Source organism: Melanotaenia boesemani, chromosome 19 (assembly GCF_017639745.1).
Source record: "Melanotaenia boesemani isolate fMelBoe1 chromosome 19, fMelBoe1.pri, whole genome shotgun sequence".
Classification (NCBI taxonomy): Eukaryota; Metazoa; Chordata; class Actinopteri; order Atheriniformes; family Melanotaeniidae; genus Melanotaenia; species Melanotaenia boesemani.
The window spans coordinates 17569892-17585602 of record NC_055700.1 but is presented as its reverse complement, the minus strand read 5'-3'; the positions used below and the strand labels follow the sequence as shown (position 1 = coordinate 17585602).

At 39.0% G+C, this 15711-nt stretch overlaps 1 protein-coding gene across 1 annotated transcript; it reads right to left on the bottom strand.

Annotated features, from left to right (window-relative positions):
• Positions 1 to 414: 414 nt before the first annotated feature.
• si:ch211-282j22.3 (ER degradation-enhancing alpha-mannosidase-like protein 3) lies at positions 415 to 14943 on the bottom strand. Its single transcript, XM_041970897.1, has 20 exons — positions 14132 to 14943; positions 13951 to 13996; positions 12474 to 12574; positions 11712 to 11751; positions 10771 to 10883; positions 10476 to 10629; positions 10105 to 10239; positions 9805 to 9910; positions 9583 to 9680; positions 9284 to 9409; positions 9108 to 9191; positions 8701 to 8784; positions 8459 to 8583; positions 8187 to 8352; positions 7785 to 7942; positions 7577 to 7694; positions 4421 to 4594; positions 4109 to 4274; positions 3801 to 3992; positions 415 to 2680 (listed from the first exon to the last, which is right to left on the bottom strand). The coding sequence occupies exons 1-20, from the start codon at positions 14224 to 14226 to the stop codon at positions 2415 to 2417; spliced, it is 2547 nt and encodes an 848-aa protein (XP_041826831.1). The 5' UTR covers positions 14227 to 14943; the 3' UTR covers positions 415 to 2414.
• Positions 14944 to 15711: the final 768 nt, after the last annotated feature.

Below are 15711 nucleotides of genomic sequence, written 5' to 3'. Positions count from 1 at the left end.
TTATTATTGCTCCAATCTGGCACAAAACTCTGCAACATTTTGTTTCATGTTTTCTTACTGAAAATAGTCACAAGACTGTGAAATTTATTTTATTTGTTAACGTGCAACTACCCATAACACAAGGCCATGAGCATCATCTCATCTGCTTTTTGGAGAGTTCCTCCTGCCAATCTTCCCTGCATATTTAACTGAAAAAAACAGATGTTATTTCAGTTTGTAAAGAGAAGCATAAATCACTTTGAAGTGGCTTTTCATAACAAAAGTAAGGTTATAATTAATAAAATGTCATCATGGTATACTCCTGTATCTTTAAGTTTGCTAACTAATAAAAAAAAATGTGTCCTAACAGTCATGACTTTCACTGATGAAAGAAAACAGTAAAATTTAAACTAAAATAAAAGAGGAAAATAGATGGAAATTATGAGTTTGGATTTATTAACAGGACCAGTTGAGCTCACATCCCTGAACCCGTGTAGATGTCATGCATCACTTTTGGCACTTTTGTAAAGCTGTATAGCAGAGAGGTCAAAGAACAGCTGGACAAAGTAATAAATATCTTGAAAACTGATGTAAAAAGAATTGTTTCTTATGCATGGTCTTTTTATCCACATGAAAAATAATGTATACAGTCCTGAGGTATACAGGTTGGCAAAGCCTAATGATAAGGCTTAACAAATGATCAATCTTGGATTAAGACTTAAAATCAGCGCAGCAAAATCAGGAAATATTCTACTGTACAGATTTGAAAGAAAATGTGTTCTGCCATGAGGTTTTCTGCTTGATGGCAAAGGTTCCAACTAGTGGAGAGGGTGTGTGTGTTAGAGGGGACGCACAACAAATAACAAAATAGACAACCTCTTACTGACAAATAAAGAAAATCAACAGGAAATTGCTGCTTAAAGAACATTTTCTCTGAACTGCTGCATAATGCAATTACACATATTGAAAATGAAACAGTTGAGCCTTTGAGGACGATGTGAAAAACAAATTTAGAACAGGTGCATTCAAATCTCAACATACAATATGAATCCAAAATACATCCATAACAGACTTCAATCATACTGTGGGAAGAATATCTTTCCAGTTTACTTTTAACTTCAGGGTGACAAAATAACACATTTTGCTCTGTTGTGAAACTTACTAAGATGGACATAAACTCTACATACCAGTCTAAGAGCAAATGATTGCTTGCAGCTACATTTATTTGAAATATAAACAAATGTAAAAGAGTCAGAGGTTGTTTCTGTTTGAATCTGCCATGTATGATCATACCAGTATGTAAAAATGCATAGCAGCAGTGATTATGTACAAATAAACTACCCTGTCAATTATAGGTCAGAGAACATGTAGCCTAGAAAGTGAAACTTAGTCAATCCGTGCAGTTTTTATTTGTTGCATGATGTAATTTGTATGGACTTTTAACTGAGATGCACTTTTGAGTATTAGTTATCGCACACACTTGCATGCTCACATTCCAGCAAAAAAGTAAATGCAGAACACACTCACACAAGCATTTCTTCAAATACGTCAAACTTGCAAACTGCATTCACTCTTGAAATTCCCTGAAGTTACTTACAAATACAAAATCAATTTTCTAAACAAGCTGCAATTCCCCTCTTTCATCCACTAGAATTATGTAACTGAGAAGTTATGGTAGTCAACACCACCTACTGGCCAAGTAATGCTCCACTCACCATTACTTAATATCTAAATCAGGGGTGCCCAAGTTCGGTTCTCATACTGCAACTTTTAGATGCAACCCTTCTCCAACACAATTGAATCAGATGTCATCTGCATGCCATTCAGCTCTGCAGAGGCCTGGTAACGAGCCAGTCATTTGATTCAGGTGTGTTGGAGAAGGGTTGCATCTAACAGTAGTGGGATGGTAGCTCTTGAGGACAGGACTTGGGCACCCCTGATCTAAATATTACTGGAATTAAAAAGGTGCAATCTAGATTAAAAACAACTTGCATTGCATAAAAACATAGCTGAGTACATTTTTGTTGCCTTATCTATACTTTCCTTAAGGGTAAAATGAACTGAAACTCAGGTCCATTTGCTATACAGTATCAGCATTACCACAAGGTTCAAGTTTAAGTAACAACAAACTTTTCTTCTTATCCTACAGCTTCTGGCCTTATACGTCCCAGTTTGGTCTCGTGAAATCATTTACACAGAAGAGAACCTCCAAAAACTGACCGATGATTTAGGAGTCATCTTTATGTTTGCGTAAAGACAGTATGTGATTGGGGCTGACATTGCTGGACTCCCCACGATCAGCTGTAAACATGCAGGCTGTGTCAGTTAGGGCTCCATGATCTGTAGGGCAGTGAGGGGGCTCTGAGGCACATGCTACTCAGACACTGACAAGGAACCAGTGTTGGGACACTTGGCGGCTTCACAATCCACAGCGATCAAGGGTTTGCTTCTGGTCCAGCGTTAGAGTTTGGAGTTTTAAATGAGTCTGCTGAACACGGTTTAGTTCTGTCACTCTCTGCTGCTTGTGTGGAGACCTGCTGTTGCTGTGATTGTTGTTTTCCACCGAGCCCTTCTTTCAGAAACACTTCTTCATTCTCCAAGACAAACTCTAGGGTGGACCCTTTATCTGCTCCTTCATCCTGCTCCCCGTCCTCTGCAAGGCGGAATTTTATGTTCATGCTGATGGGTTTTTCTGCTTTACCTGAACAATGAAGACAGAGAGCAAAACATCAGTTATAAAAGAGTTGGGAGGGGGCATGTGTATGTATATATATATATATATATATATATATATATACATAATAAATGGAAAAAATAAGGCGTTAACGGTGGTAACAAATTTATGTGTTTAATTGCGTAAATTTTTTTAAGAATTTAACACATGCCCAGTTAAGTGCGCAGCATCTGGCAAAACATGGAGGTGTCGTCCTGGTAAGAGGGTTTAAACCCCGCACTTCTCCCACATTAAAAAAAAATAAAAATACTGTTAAAACGCTTAAGACGCTTTCTGGTCCTCTCTGCATCTGTGCAACGCTGTTGTGAATCATGACAGCTTTCGGTGATCAGCTGATCAGCTTTTCTGTCACAAGTACCATCTCTCTTGTTCCACTTGTTTATCGTTCAGCTGAGAAGGAGGAATCTAGCTGTTCATAGTTCACAACAACACACATCTATTTACCCAAAAGTTACTAGTCTCATGTCAATCAGACCCATGTTACTGAAGCTGAAGAATGAAAAATGTTTATAAGAGCCTGTTTCAGTTAGTTATTGTTTGCCTTTATTTTCATAACTTTTCAGTATTAATGAGGTTTGCTAGTGAAACAGCTGTTAAATCTATTAGTTATTAGACAGCCATGCACACATCATGGATCAGGTTAAGATACAGAAAAGGGAAGCAAGGGGATGTCTTCTCTAAATTGTTGTTGCTGTGCAGATGTTGGTGACACAGGGCTGATAATTTATGTGGTGAGAGAAATTTTGAATGGGTTCTGAGATATAAGTCAGGTAGAAAGGATTTATGCGTCAGCTATGCAGGGACGGGTCTAGAAAAGTTTTGATGGGGAGCCAGGCAGGGGGACTGGTCAGGAAAAAGTGGGGGGGCAAAAATTAGATCTTAAAGTCTAGATTTTCTGAAATATTGAAGTGATTATTGCAACTAAAGTGATCATCGAATGTAAAAAAGCAAAGAAAATCCCAAGTGAAGGTCAATTAACATTACATTGAGCCTGACTGGACCTTCTGCCTCAGGACTTTCAGGACTTTACGTACAGGCCATGTGGACTTAGACTTCGGTTCAGTTCAGTTCAGTTCCTAATCCTCACCATGTCCAAGCTGTCGTTCCTTGGACAACAGCAGCACATCCACATTGTGATGTTCCTCCAGGGCAGCTGTGAGCACAGCACCCTCTCGGCTGAAGAGGAAGACTAGAGGTAAAGTAATGTCTTCAGTGGAGTCACCATCTCCCACCATCTGGAAGAGGGGAGTCTCTTCACTATTACTTCCCTCACGATGGTCTGTGCAACAAGGAGACATTAAGAGAGATTTGAGTTCTTTGAGGTCAATACTCCAGTGTTTTGCAGCTATTCAAAAAGAACAAGTACTTGGTTCAGTGCATAACCTTGGTCCTCACCTATGAAGATAACTCCTATGGCTCCTGCTTGCTGTAGCCAACGAGCCTTTGCAGCAAACATGCATTCACCACGTAATGTCAGAGCAATGCGTCCTTTAAGCTCCACTGCATTGTCTACTGGCCCGCATGCTGTGTAGGGGGAAGCTTTCACTATGCTGCCTTTAACCTGTGACAAAGAAATTTGATTTAGTGTTTTTATGTTTTTGCTTAAGAGCAAGGAGTGTAAAATTTTTTCATGCTGTCATTATGAGACATATTTTCATAAAGCCGCCATTGGCCTGTGTGTTAATACAGGGCAGTGTATTATCTTACCCCATGCTCCTGCTTAGCGAGGTCCATTCCAAACTTGGCAGGTCCTGCAGTGAGGACTGTCCTTCCAAGAAACGGAGGGGATATGAGCTGAACCACAAGAGGTACCACCACCTCCTCCTCTGGTGTCTGGCTTACCTCTGCTACAAGCTTTACCCGATACACCCCTTTATGCTCCTGCAGGGATCAGTAATTAGAAAACAACTTGTAAAACTGCCCGTCGTGCAAGCTCTAAATTTGCTCTTAAAGTAATTGTAGTGTGTTCTGGTGACAAAAGAGCCCAGATAAGGAGAGTCTCACATCTAAGAAAATCAGGCTCTGGAATGCCATGGGAAAAAAAATATGGTTTCAGTTGGATTTTGAACAGATACAGAGGACTAACTTCTCCAGGGGAGGAAGGAGAGGACACTTTGTGCTGTACCCAAATTGTGGTTCGAACTGTGAGTTTGACTTTAACCACAAGTCTTTCACTGGAGTAATTACTGATCATGTAAACTCTAACTTGCATCTTTACAGGGTGGTGATCACATTCCAACAGGAACAAGGAGACTGAGACCCCAGCCCCTCTAGACTTAAAATTGTGCCTAGAGGATGAAGAAATCTGGACCATTTGTAACATTAAGCAGACCCCTGATATGTAAATTAGGAATCTGAGCTTTTGCTGCTCTGAGGAGGCGCCTGCTTCATGTAAACCTGAGTAAACGATGCTTCCCGCGAGTTCTAAACTCAAAGAACTCGGGAGTTCAGAGAAAAAGAAAGAAGAATGAAGGCAGAAAGAAAAAGAAGTAACAACAGACAAAAATGGTTTAGAAGGAAGCTCAGAGGAAACCTGAGTTGCGAGGAGAATGGAGGAAAAAGACTGATCAGGAGAAATGATCAGAGGCCGAGAGGCAGAAATGGACTGAAGGAAAAATCCAACGCTTTACATGTTTATGTTTCTCTTTGTCTTTTTATGTTTTTGTAACTAAGCTTTAACCTCCATATTGAATGATTTAGAGCAGGCATGTCAAACTGGTCCAGCAAAGGGCCGTGTGGCTGCAGGTTTTTGTTCCAGCCAGCCAAGAGCACACAGTTTGACCAATCAGCTGTCTGAAGACTGAGATCAGTTGATTGAATCAGTCAAATCTGGTGTGCTGCTGCTTGGTTGGAACAAAAACCTGCAGCCACACGGCCCTTTGCTGGACCAGTTTGACATATGTGATTTAGAGAAAGAAAGAGAGGAAAAGAAACCTGCAGACTCTCAGACTGAGGCCTGACAAGCTGCAAGAGTCACGGACAAACTTCCAGGAGATCTGGAAGTGCCGTCAGGGTTCATCCACCCGATTTCGTATCCACTGGATTCTGAAGCAGTCCAGTCGAACCGGCCGTGTCACCTCAGTGAAACATTAAATCCACTGACCGCACTAGTTCCCTCTCATAAGGTGCTATGAAACATGACTGTTAAACTTGGTGATAGTGAATTAATCTTCCTTCTCAGGAATAAAACTATGTCTACGTCTTAAACAGAATTTCAAATTTAACTCTATCAGATTCAGAACTCCTTCCTTCATTCTCGTGAACATTAATTAACACCAGTTTAATTTATGTTTAATTTTTAACAATTTTACAACCCTTTACCATAAAAATATTGGTTGAACATCATACTTACATTTTCTGTTCATGACTTTGTTTTCAGTATTCATATTCAATCGTGTATGTAGTTTTCAGAGTAATTAAATATTCATATTACTTTAACTAGTCTGATTTTTCCTTGTGTGATGATGATGTCATGAACTCATGAGTAGCATCTTCAGATAAATTTATTTAATTATATAAATTATATCATTTTCCCGCTGTTAATTACTGGGGTAAATTTTATTAATTATGAATATTATTAATTTTGTGGTTATTATGTAGTGTTGACGCTGCACACTACATGATTTATTGTCTTTAACCTGCAACTCAGGCATGCTTTGCATTTAAATTATTCATTAAACTTCCCAAATTTTCTAAGTGAACTTTCTTATTATGTTCCTGTTTAAAAACCAAACAATTCCTGCGTCCACACCATCTGACACCTCGCGATACTGGAGGCGTCATATTTAAGGGTCTGGATTAAAAGCGAATCTCCTGCAAGTTGGACTATGCCACACACCTCCGCCTCTAATCATTTTTTCATTCAAATGACTTATTTTTCTAGATATATTCAGTTACATTATATTAATCATATAAACCTCACATTCCTCTCATCTGATGGCAACAGTTTGGGACTTCTTCTAGACTTATATTCCATGTATATTGTATCTAAAATAATCTGTTTTTCAACTGATGATCACAGATGGAGGTGTTGTTTAGAAATGGCTACAAGCTGCAATTACTGGCTAATTTACATCTATAATCCTCTTTGTCAGATCTCCAATGAGCCGTTTTGGCTTTTCCACTGTAATTTGTGTTTGTCTGGATGATGTGTGCTGTCAAACAAGCAAAGCACTTTTTTACTTTCAGAACCACTGTATTAAATTTCTATGTTGGTCTCTAATTATGTTCCCACATATAATCCTAGCAACAAGGATTTTTGAATCCTTGAAGTCTTTCCCGTTGGAGGCTCCCTGAGGTTGAATGTCTTGTACAAGGACAACTTGATATGTGGACATGAGGTGCCAGGGACTGAACAGCTAATTCTCTCTATCACCTGACCCACGGGTGCGACTAAAAACTGTCCATAAACAAACAACTTGGTGCTAACAACTGTGTGATAGTCCAACCTGCAAATCCTACATGAGCTCTCTTCTCATTTGTTCTTTGACTAAAACTTTAAACACAACAGTTTGGCTGAGGTCTGTGGTGCGACAGATGACAGTAAAACTGCAGGTGAACTCCTGAAAAACATTCTGGAGGTGGTAAATGTTTCTTGTTTTGATTGTGTAGGATTCATGTTTAAAGACAACTGGAAAGTTTAAAAGCTTAACTTCTGATCTATTTAATTAACTGCCATAAACCTAAGATTAATTATTTCAACTTGAGTAATTTCCCATTAGTCTAGCTACTGTGGTGTCAGCTTTGCACTCACCACCTTTCTTTTAAAAATATCTGAGGAATCAAGGACCTTGTTAGTTAAAGAGGCATGAATATCCTGCAGCTCACATGTATATATATATATATATATATATATATTTATACCCTCTGACTTCTGGTGTTTCCTCCAGCGATCTCATTCAGTGGTGTGAGAGAGATGCCCATGCTTTTCAAGAACTCCACTGGTTCCATGCTACTATCGTGGAATGGTAGTTCAATTTCCCTGTAAATTGCAAACATATTCAGTTTCAAACCAAAAGTAATAACAGCAAAAGTTAAAAAAATTCATAAAATTCTGCTGGAAGTGGCCCACCTGACAGGCAGAGGATGAAAGGCTCGTCCCACCCCGGTAAGGTACTTGTAGCTGTCCCTGATGGTTTTGGCAAATGAGGGGTTGTTGGGGAACAATGATTCTGTGCTTGGACAGGAGTGTGTAAACAGATCTTCGTCTCGAAAAACAGGAACAGTATCCTAAATCACAGGATACACAGAGAAATAACTACCATGTTTTCTTTTTATATTGCAGCACTGTCAAAGCAATATACAAACTTAAAAAGGCAATAAAATACACAATATCAGCATGAACATTTGTTAAACCTTAATAATAAATTGTATAAATGTTCATATTAACTGAAAAATTGCATTGCATGTGAAGCAGACATCAGCTTATATGATATAAATCAAAGATCGACTGTGCTGAAGTGAGTACTCTTACAGTAACATTGCCTTCACAGGGTGGCTGAGTGGTGGAGAGGGAGATGGGGAGGAGGTGAGCCTCAGTGGTAAAGATGTAATCATCAATATCAATTGGCAGCTGGGTCTTCTCCGAAAACAACAAGTACAGGTATTTAAACATCTCTGCCAGAAAGAACGAGTCCATCCTGCAACATATACACACAGAGAAGACAAATAAGGTCTCATATTTGCTGTAGATGCCAATCAAGATAAGGTCTTAATGGAGCAGTGTCTGTTTAACTTCCACAGTACCGGTCTTCATGTGTCCCAGTGCGAACGTCCTGCACAGCAGCAAACCCACAAGGCACCCTGGCATAGGCATTGAGCTTTTCCACTATAGACTGTCCCACTCTGAGGTAGTATGGGTCACCAGTGGCCTGCATAAATAAAAAATATCCCACAAATTACCTCTTAATATTACAGGAGTAAAGCATTTTTTTCTCTGAACCAACGTTTACAGCAGGATAATGCATTTTCAGTGTAGAGAGCTTCACCTTGTAGAGGTAGTAAGTGCTTTCTGCAAACTCTGGTCTCAGTAAGTGCTGGCCCCAGTGGACTCTAAACTCTGTAGTAAAAGCCTGCCAGGAGATTAACCAGGAAGAAAATATATTTAAATGACAGTTGACAGAAATGAACAGATTTTAAAAATAAAAAATAAAAAAGGATGACTAATTTTACTCATTTTAGGTAAAACATCACAACTCTAACCTTAGTATTTACAATTATGTGACTTTAGGCATCACAAAGACAAACTTTAAAATTAATGTCATATTGTCATCCATGACTATTATGAATATTTAATCCTTGCCGACTAGATGACAAAATGCAGAAAAACAATTTCCCAATTGGGATTAATAGTCAAGCATTTATTATAGAACAAAAAGGAGGAGAGATGAATTACCTCTGGAAGGAACTTGTGCTGTTTGGTGACTTGGTAAAGCATCTCATGGGTTTCAATGGCTGGTTTCAGATCTCCCCTCAAAACCTAGATGAGCATATTTAAATTTCACTTTAATAAATAATTCTAACATTAGTGAATATAATTAATAGGGCACCTCTTTAAACATTATGTCTGACCTGTAATCCAGGGAAAAATGCCAGCAAGGAATCCATCCAGCTCCGCACGCTCACAGTGGGGTTGTGCATATGTACATTTAACAGCAGGGGAGGCTGACTGATGTACTTCATGATGGCACTGTAGTGCTGTTACAGGCAAACAGCAAGAAAAATGCATGAGTAATAACTGAACGTGTCTCTTTAACTTAAAGAACAATGGCAAAGGCAAAATGATGAGATGTGCAACACTGATATTGCAGCAGGGAACATGACACAGTGGAACCAAAAGCTTGCATGAAGTTTACTGATGGAAGACTTACAACGTTGAACCTTTCCAGAAAAACGTGGTCTCCTAGAAGAATGTAGGCCTTCATCAGATATTCATAGTACGAGTCAATTCCAGCACCAACTCCACTATCTGCATACACACAAGGGAAAATCTCAAATGACAGCAGCGTTGTAGGAGAGCCAGTGATTATCTCTTGCCTTGACTGAGACTTGACAGTTTCATAAATCCAAGTCAAGTAAGCAAATTGTCTCACCTCTCCTGACCCATTCTCCATTATGGATATTAATAACGGTTCCCACCAAGTCGCTCCCTCTTTGTCTCCTCTCCCAAAGGACATCCAAAGCTTTCCTTGCATGTTCCTATAGAACAGTAAAAAAAATGCACACTTAAAATGATTTTAAAAAGAAAACATGGTTTCAGTTACATCAGCTACAATTTCCAAAATAAGGTCACATATTTTAGTAATTGCATGTATATGGCACATTTAAAAATGCAAAAAAACAACAAAAAAAATAAAATAAATAAACGTTCTCTGATCAGAGGGATGTAATACCTCAAACACTGACTTTCCTGAGAGTCTGCTGAGGGCAGCAAACTCCAGGATCATTGTCCCTGCACATGCCGTGCAGGTGTCTGATTCAGTTCCTGTGCGTGAAAGTGGGTTTTGAATGCCATACCGCAGATTCACCTAGAAAGCAGAAATAATCCATTTAAGTCCACTCAAATATGTTTCAGCTCCAAGTTGCTCATAGAACAAGAAACATTTACTGTTCTTTAGTACTTTTTGTGTTAACTGGACTGTGTGGGACAGTTCTCTATCTATACCTGTCATTTATGAGAAGATAAAACAGCAGACTGTTTGTGGCATTTACATATGATACATCTAAAAAATAGTTTTACTATCTACAGTACAATAAATAATACCTTAGGGTAGGGAAGGCCACTTGTGGTGTTGAAGGCAGGAAGTAGTCGATGGCCCAGCTCTATGGCCATTTCTAGGAGTTCATCTCGATACCACTGCATCATCTCCCCACGCTGCCGCAGCAGGTCAGCCATAGTGTGGCCCCCCAAAAGCCCCCTGTAGGCAAATGTTTTTACCAAAAATTCTATTTCAGTAAAATGCTAAAACATTTGACATTATAGATTATTATTTAGTATAGGGTTATTATAGTATTAGGCATAAACAGTGTTTTGGGCACATGTCAAACAGGTTTCATACCCTAAAACCCTGATGTTGGTCTCAAACACTGACACCACCACATCATTATCAAAGCGTACGTCCCTGACAGCCTTCCTCACTGCATCCTCAAACTCATCGAGCTTGTTTAGCACCTGTTTACACACATGCACACAAACAAGGAGGAAAAAAATCTATTACCTCATTTTCTGGACTATAAGTCACACTTTTTTCATAGTTTGGCTGGTCCTGCAACTTATAGTCAAGTGTCAGATGTCCCCAAAGAAGAAAATCCTATTCTTCAGATTACAAACTGCAGGTAGTAAAACACACAGTCGAAAAGGTGACAGAATGGAGTAAACCTTGTCACATACTCCAAGAGAAGCAAGAACTTTGTTATTGTTCTCGAGGCAGAGATTGGTTTGGTCCGGTCAATATATACTCCGCAAGAAGCTTCATCCACGATGGGGTGGGAATAACTGCGGGGGGGATGTCTGTGTCTTTATGTGCAATGAACAGCTGACCCGGTTATTTAATACTGAACGTGAAACTTTGCTAGTGACAGGGTGGGGTTGTCCATGCGGAGTGTCTATGTTCTTAAACGCCAAATATGACGTATACATTTTCGTACTTTCTCAGGACCTCAATCAGGTGTTTATTAAATGTAATAAGGAGACTAGTTCTCCTTCACAGTTTAAAGAAATCCTGAAAGGAAACCCTTGTGTTACGTTAACATACTGGACACATATTTAGCCTGTTGTTCCATGTGCTACTGTGTACTTGAATAACTTGCCTTTCCAAATTAAATGTTATAGTCCAGTGCAATCCCCCCCCCTCTTCATAACACATTTTATGACTGATGCGACTTATAGTCCGGAAAATACAGAAACTGAATGTCACACTGGAGAAAAACCCAGGACCTGCAATTCTAGCAAGTCAAAATGCTTAAATGCAGAATAACCAGAGAAAATGCATGTACTCACCACCAGTGTATCAAGCGTGTCAATCAGAGTGAGAGAAAACCTACAGAAAGGTGGAACAAACATGACATAATGAGAGCTGGTGCAGCACAGTGGGGCTGATGCCCCACTTTTCCACTGATCCAGTTTCATTTATTATGAAACACATGCTGTTTAATGACAAACCGATTGAACTTGCAGCTCAGTTACATTATGCATCATATGTGGTGCATAAACATATCTACTGTTTTTGTATTTTGTGCTGTACTGAAGTCCACGAGGTGTTGCCCTCTTGTTTTTGTTTGTCAACATAAATCTAATTTGACTGAAAACAAGGACACCTCCTCCATGGTAGATCTTCTGTCTGCAGCAGCACAGCAAACACAGATTACTGAGTACCTGTGCCCTTTCTAAGAGCAAATGATTTTTCAGAACTGCCACCATTTGATGTAGACATCACTTTTTGTGTTGCATCAACATACAGAAAAATAAAAATGTATTCACAAGAAGATTCCTTTAGGTTTTTGTTCTTTAATTACAATCAGCAAGATAGAATATGTCAGTCAAGACTTTAATAACAACTCTGGCACTGTCCTATCAAGGAATGGTAGAGATCTAGGCCATAAATATGCATGTAAACAGTAATAAAATGTGTTTGTGGCTTTAATTTGGACTTACATAAACAAATTTAAATAAAATGGTCATGTCTGTGTCAGGGAACTTCACTGACATGGCTGTCTAAACCCAGTGAACGTTTTCAGGCTCCAAATGTCAAAATGAACTTACCTCCCCAAGGTGTCATCTATGTCCCCTCTGTTAGGCTCTTGTCCACGCACTCTCCCTCTGCAGCTTAGAGGCATCAGCTCATCAGCTGGATAGGCATATTTCTGTAAAAGAAACAGCTGTGATGAGGCCTTTCACAATTATTGCATAATAATTTGTCTGCCTTTTACATGATTTAACTGTAATCATATTCAGAATTGTTAAAAGCTATTATTCATCTTAAGAAAAATAGATTAATTTACAAAGAAATGTAAGGCCATCTCTATCTCTAAATTATTTTCCACTGTTTGGAGTTTTGCTGGGATTCTCTTTGCCTCATCATCTTGCTGCATACTGAACTTAAGCTATGGTATAATGGCAAGTATCCCAAATACTTAACTTCTTAATTGAACCAAACACATTTCAGCAACCATCTATATGCATTAACACTTTGGTTTGGCTTTGGTTAACAAGCAAAACAGCACAAAAAAGTCACTGTGTGAATATATCTTCAACAGATCCACCTGTTCCAGTTTGCGAATTTTACAAAGACAGCCGCAATTGCATCCTTATTCTTGTAATTTTAGATAATATGTTCAATAACAAGAAAGAGTTAACATTTTTCTTAAAGTGAGTGTACATTTTCAGTCTGTTGTTAAACTTGTTCTATAATAAAGGAAATAACTGATAAGGACCGGCAGTAATTTATTAATTAGTTTATAGATAACAGAGCCTGTCTTCAGGTTTCATTGAACAGAAAATATCTCATTAAGGAAGTGACTGATGAAGCTAAATAGCTAATGCAACACAAGTCAGAGATTTCATTCTAACTCCAATTTTTTTCTGAAATGTTTAATTATTTACTACAGCTATTCTAGGGCTAGGTTTTAGACAATCTTGATATTCTAGATGTAGTTGGTTAAGTTCCTTGTAATTGTAATAATGATAATAATCCCATATATGTACGCCCTTTTGGCATCCAGCAGTCAGTAAACTTCTACCTTAAGCTAAAAATCGTCTTTGTCAACAACATCTCAGTATCATTTATTTGTGCAGCATATATACTCGGCTCAATTTAGATTATATTTTATAAATATTTATTGCAGCTTTGGAATAATCTGCTACTTTCTTAATTTCCAAACCTGCCAAGCTCTGCTGTTCATGCTTATTGAATAACTGCTTGAATCTGGTCATCCGTCACACTCTGAATCAAGAGGCTTAGATTGGCATGTCTGCCAAATTCAACAAATATCACAACTGTCCCCTTTTCCCTAAATCAACTCTTTTCTCGTTAAGTTTGTTTGTCAAGACCACCATGAAAAAGCGAATCTTGTAGGAGAATTTACAGCAAAAGGCTGATGATCCATCTCCAACTATATATAACCTACCTTCATGCAACCCCACTAAATACAGCCTATTTATCCTGCCAGATCTATCATTTATCTGGACTGATGCAATCAGCAACCATAAATATCTGACCATTTCAAACTGAAGATCTTACCATGTAACTCCCATAAGCATGGTCAAACATTTCAAGAACTTGGTCCCTGCAAAAAGAAACAATGGGAATGTTTACAATAATTAAATAAAAAGAATCATTAAAATATTTTCACAATATTGGTGGTATTTCCATGGCCATTCATTCACAAACATATATACACCATCATGTTTGCAATTTTCACCTAATAACAGTCTTCTCCTCCAGGGTCATGCTCTGGCTCTCCTGACATTTTGTCCAGCCAAGAAGACTAGTAATCAGAAGTGTCCTTAGCAGCATCGTGGTTCCAGACGAGAGGCCCAGCTTCCAGGGATCTTTTCTTTTAACCAAGTCTCCTCTTGGAGTCTTACATAAGGTGAAATTTTACTTGGGGGACAAATAAACTCTTGCTCTTTGTCCAAACGCCCACACAAGATCAATAAGTCCAGCTGGCACAATTGTCCTCTTTTAGAGCCCAGCTCATCCTCATTTTGGTGGAGAAGTGGCACAGTTTTGGTTACCTCATAATTTCCATATTTTCTGGTTATTCAATTCTGTTGTCCAGTCTTATTAAGAGTCCACAAAGCACCTCAGATGAACGCAATCCATGTCAACAATGGAGGAAGCAAGCTACAGCTGAGCCATTGACTTAGAACGTTTGCGTCCTTTAAAATGATAAGACTTGCCATGAAGCTAGCTGGAGAAAGCGCACTCCTCGCTATATGAGGACATACAAAAAAGCTGCTAATTAGTTACCATGATGGAACAAGGAAACAATGTAGCTACAGCTAACAGTGCTGGGAGGGTCACTGTTGCTAACTCGCTGCTCCGCCAGCTCGGCGTCAGCAATGCTAGTGAATTAGCAAACGACTTTATCCGCAAAAAAAGAAAAAAAAACTAAATACAATGCTTTGGTTGGCGAATGAACTTTCATAAAGATAAATGGACGACGACACGACGTTTAGTATCCTGTCGAGTGCCAAGCTGTCACAACAGACAGCTTACGCCGCTACCCGGCTGCCGTGGAGGCAGTGCTACAACATGTAAACTACCCCCCTGGGTTTGCCTCTCAGGCAAGCTGTGTGCCACGTATGATGGGGTGAAGCTTTCCCTTTGGTAATTTCCTTACTTTCCGCCTCTGCTCTCTCAACTACTAACATTTAAGACGATCAAAATTATTTAGACGACGCTTACGTGTAGGGTTACAGCTGTCAGTGAGGCTGTTGTTTAATTCAGACCGTTTGTAAAGTTACCTTACAAGCTCTACTTTGGGGGAAAGCAGGCAGGCGCACGCGCTTAGAGGAAACTATCACAAGCTAGATTGAGTCTGTTTGTCATAGGTACAGCCTGATATTTACAAGGGTAAATCACACGTTACATGCTTGCTAAACTGAAATTATTCAAATTAAAGTGCGTTAATTAAACATTTTTAAAGAAAAAATTAAACAAGAACAAAGCCGTATAAATTACTGCTTCTGATACGTGTCATGCCCACATTTAACCACAAGATGTCGATATTGTTCCGCCATTCGCTGGTTTTAGGAGTTTCTCAACAGACTTTCTTCTTGTTAATGGCGCACTTTCATGCCATAAGTTTATGGCTCTTGGGATGCCTTATTTGCTTTATTGGGTCTGTTGTCTCAGTGTGTTTAATTGGCTAAATTTTCCCACGCCCATTTCAGTGAAAGAATGAAGATGCTTTTACAGCAAACATGACAAGCCCACATTTTGTTGACATTGATTCATGGGTTAGAGGTTATTAAAATGAGTGGACGATGAAGGTTT

What these genes read in the sequence shown, in the direction of transcription:
- si:ch211-282j22.3 (XM_041970897.1), bottom strand. Translation starts at nt 14,226, where the DNA reads ATGCTGCTAAGGACACTTCTGATTACTAGTCTTCTTGGCTGGACAAAA. An exon ending in CCTGTGAAGGCAATGTTACT is followed by an intron (nt 7,943 to 8,186) that starts GTAAGAGTACTC and finishes CCTGTGATTTAG; the next exon opens with GATACTGTTCCTGTTTTTCG. An exon ending in TTTCATCCTCTGCCTGTCAG is followed by an intron (nt 7,695 to 7,784) that starts GTGGGCCACTTC and finishes TGCAATTTACAG; the next exon opens with GGAAATTGAACTACCATTCC.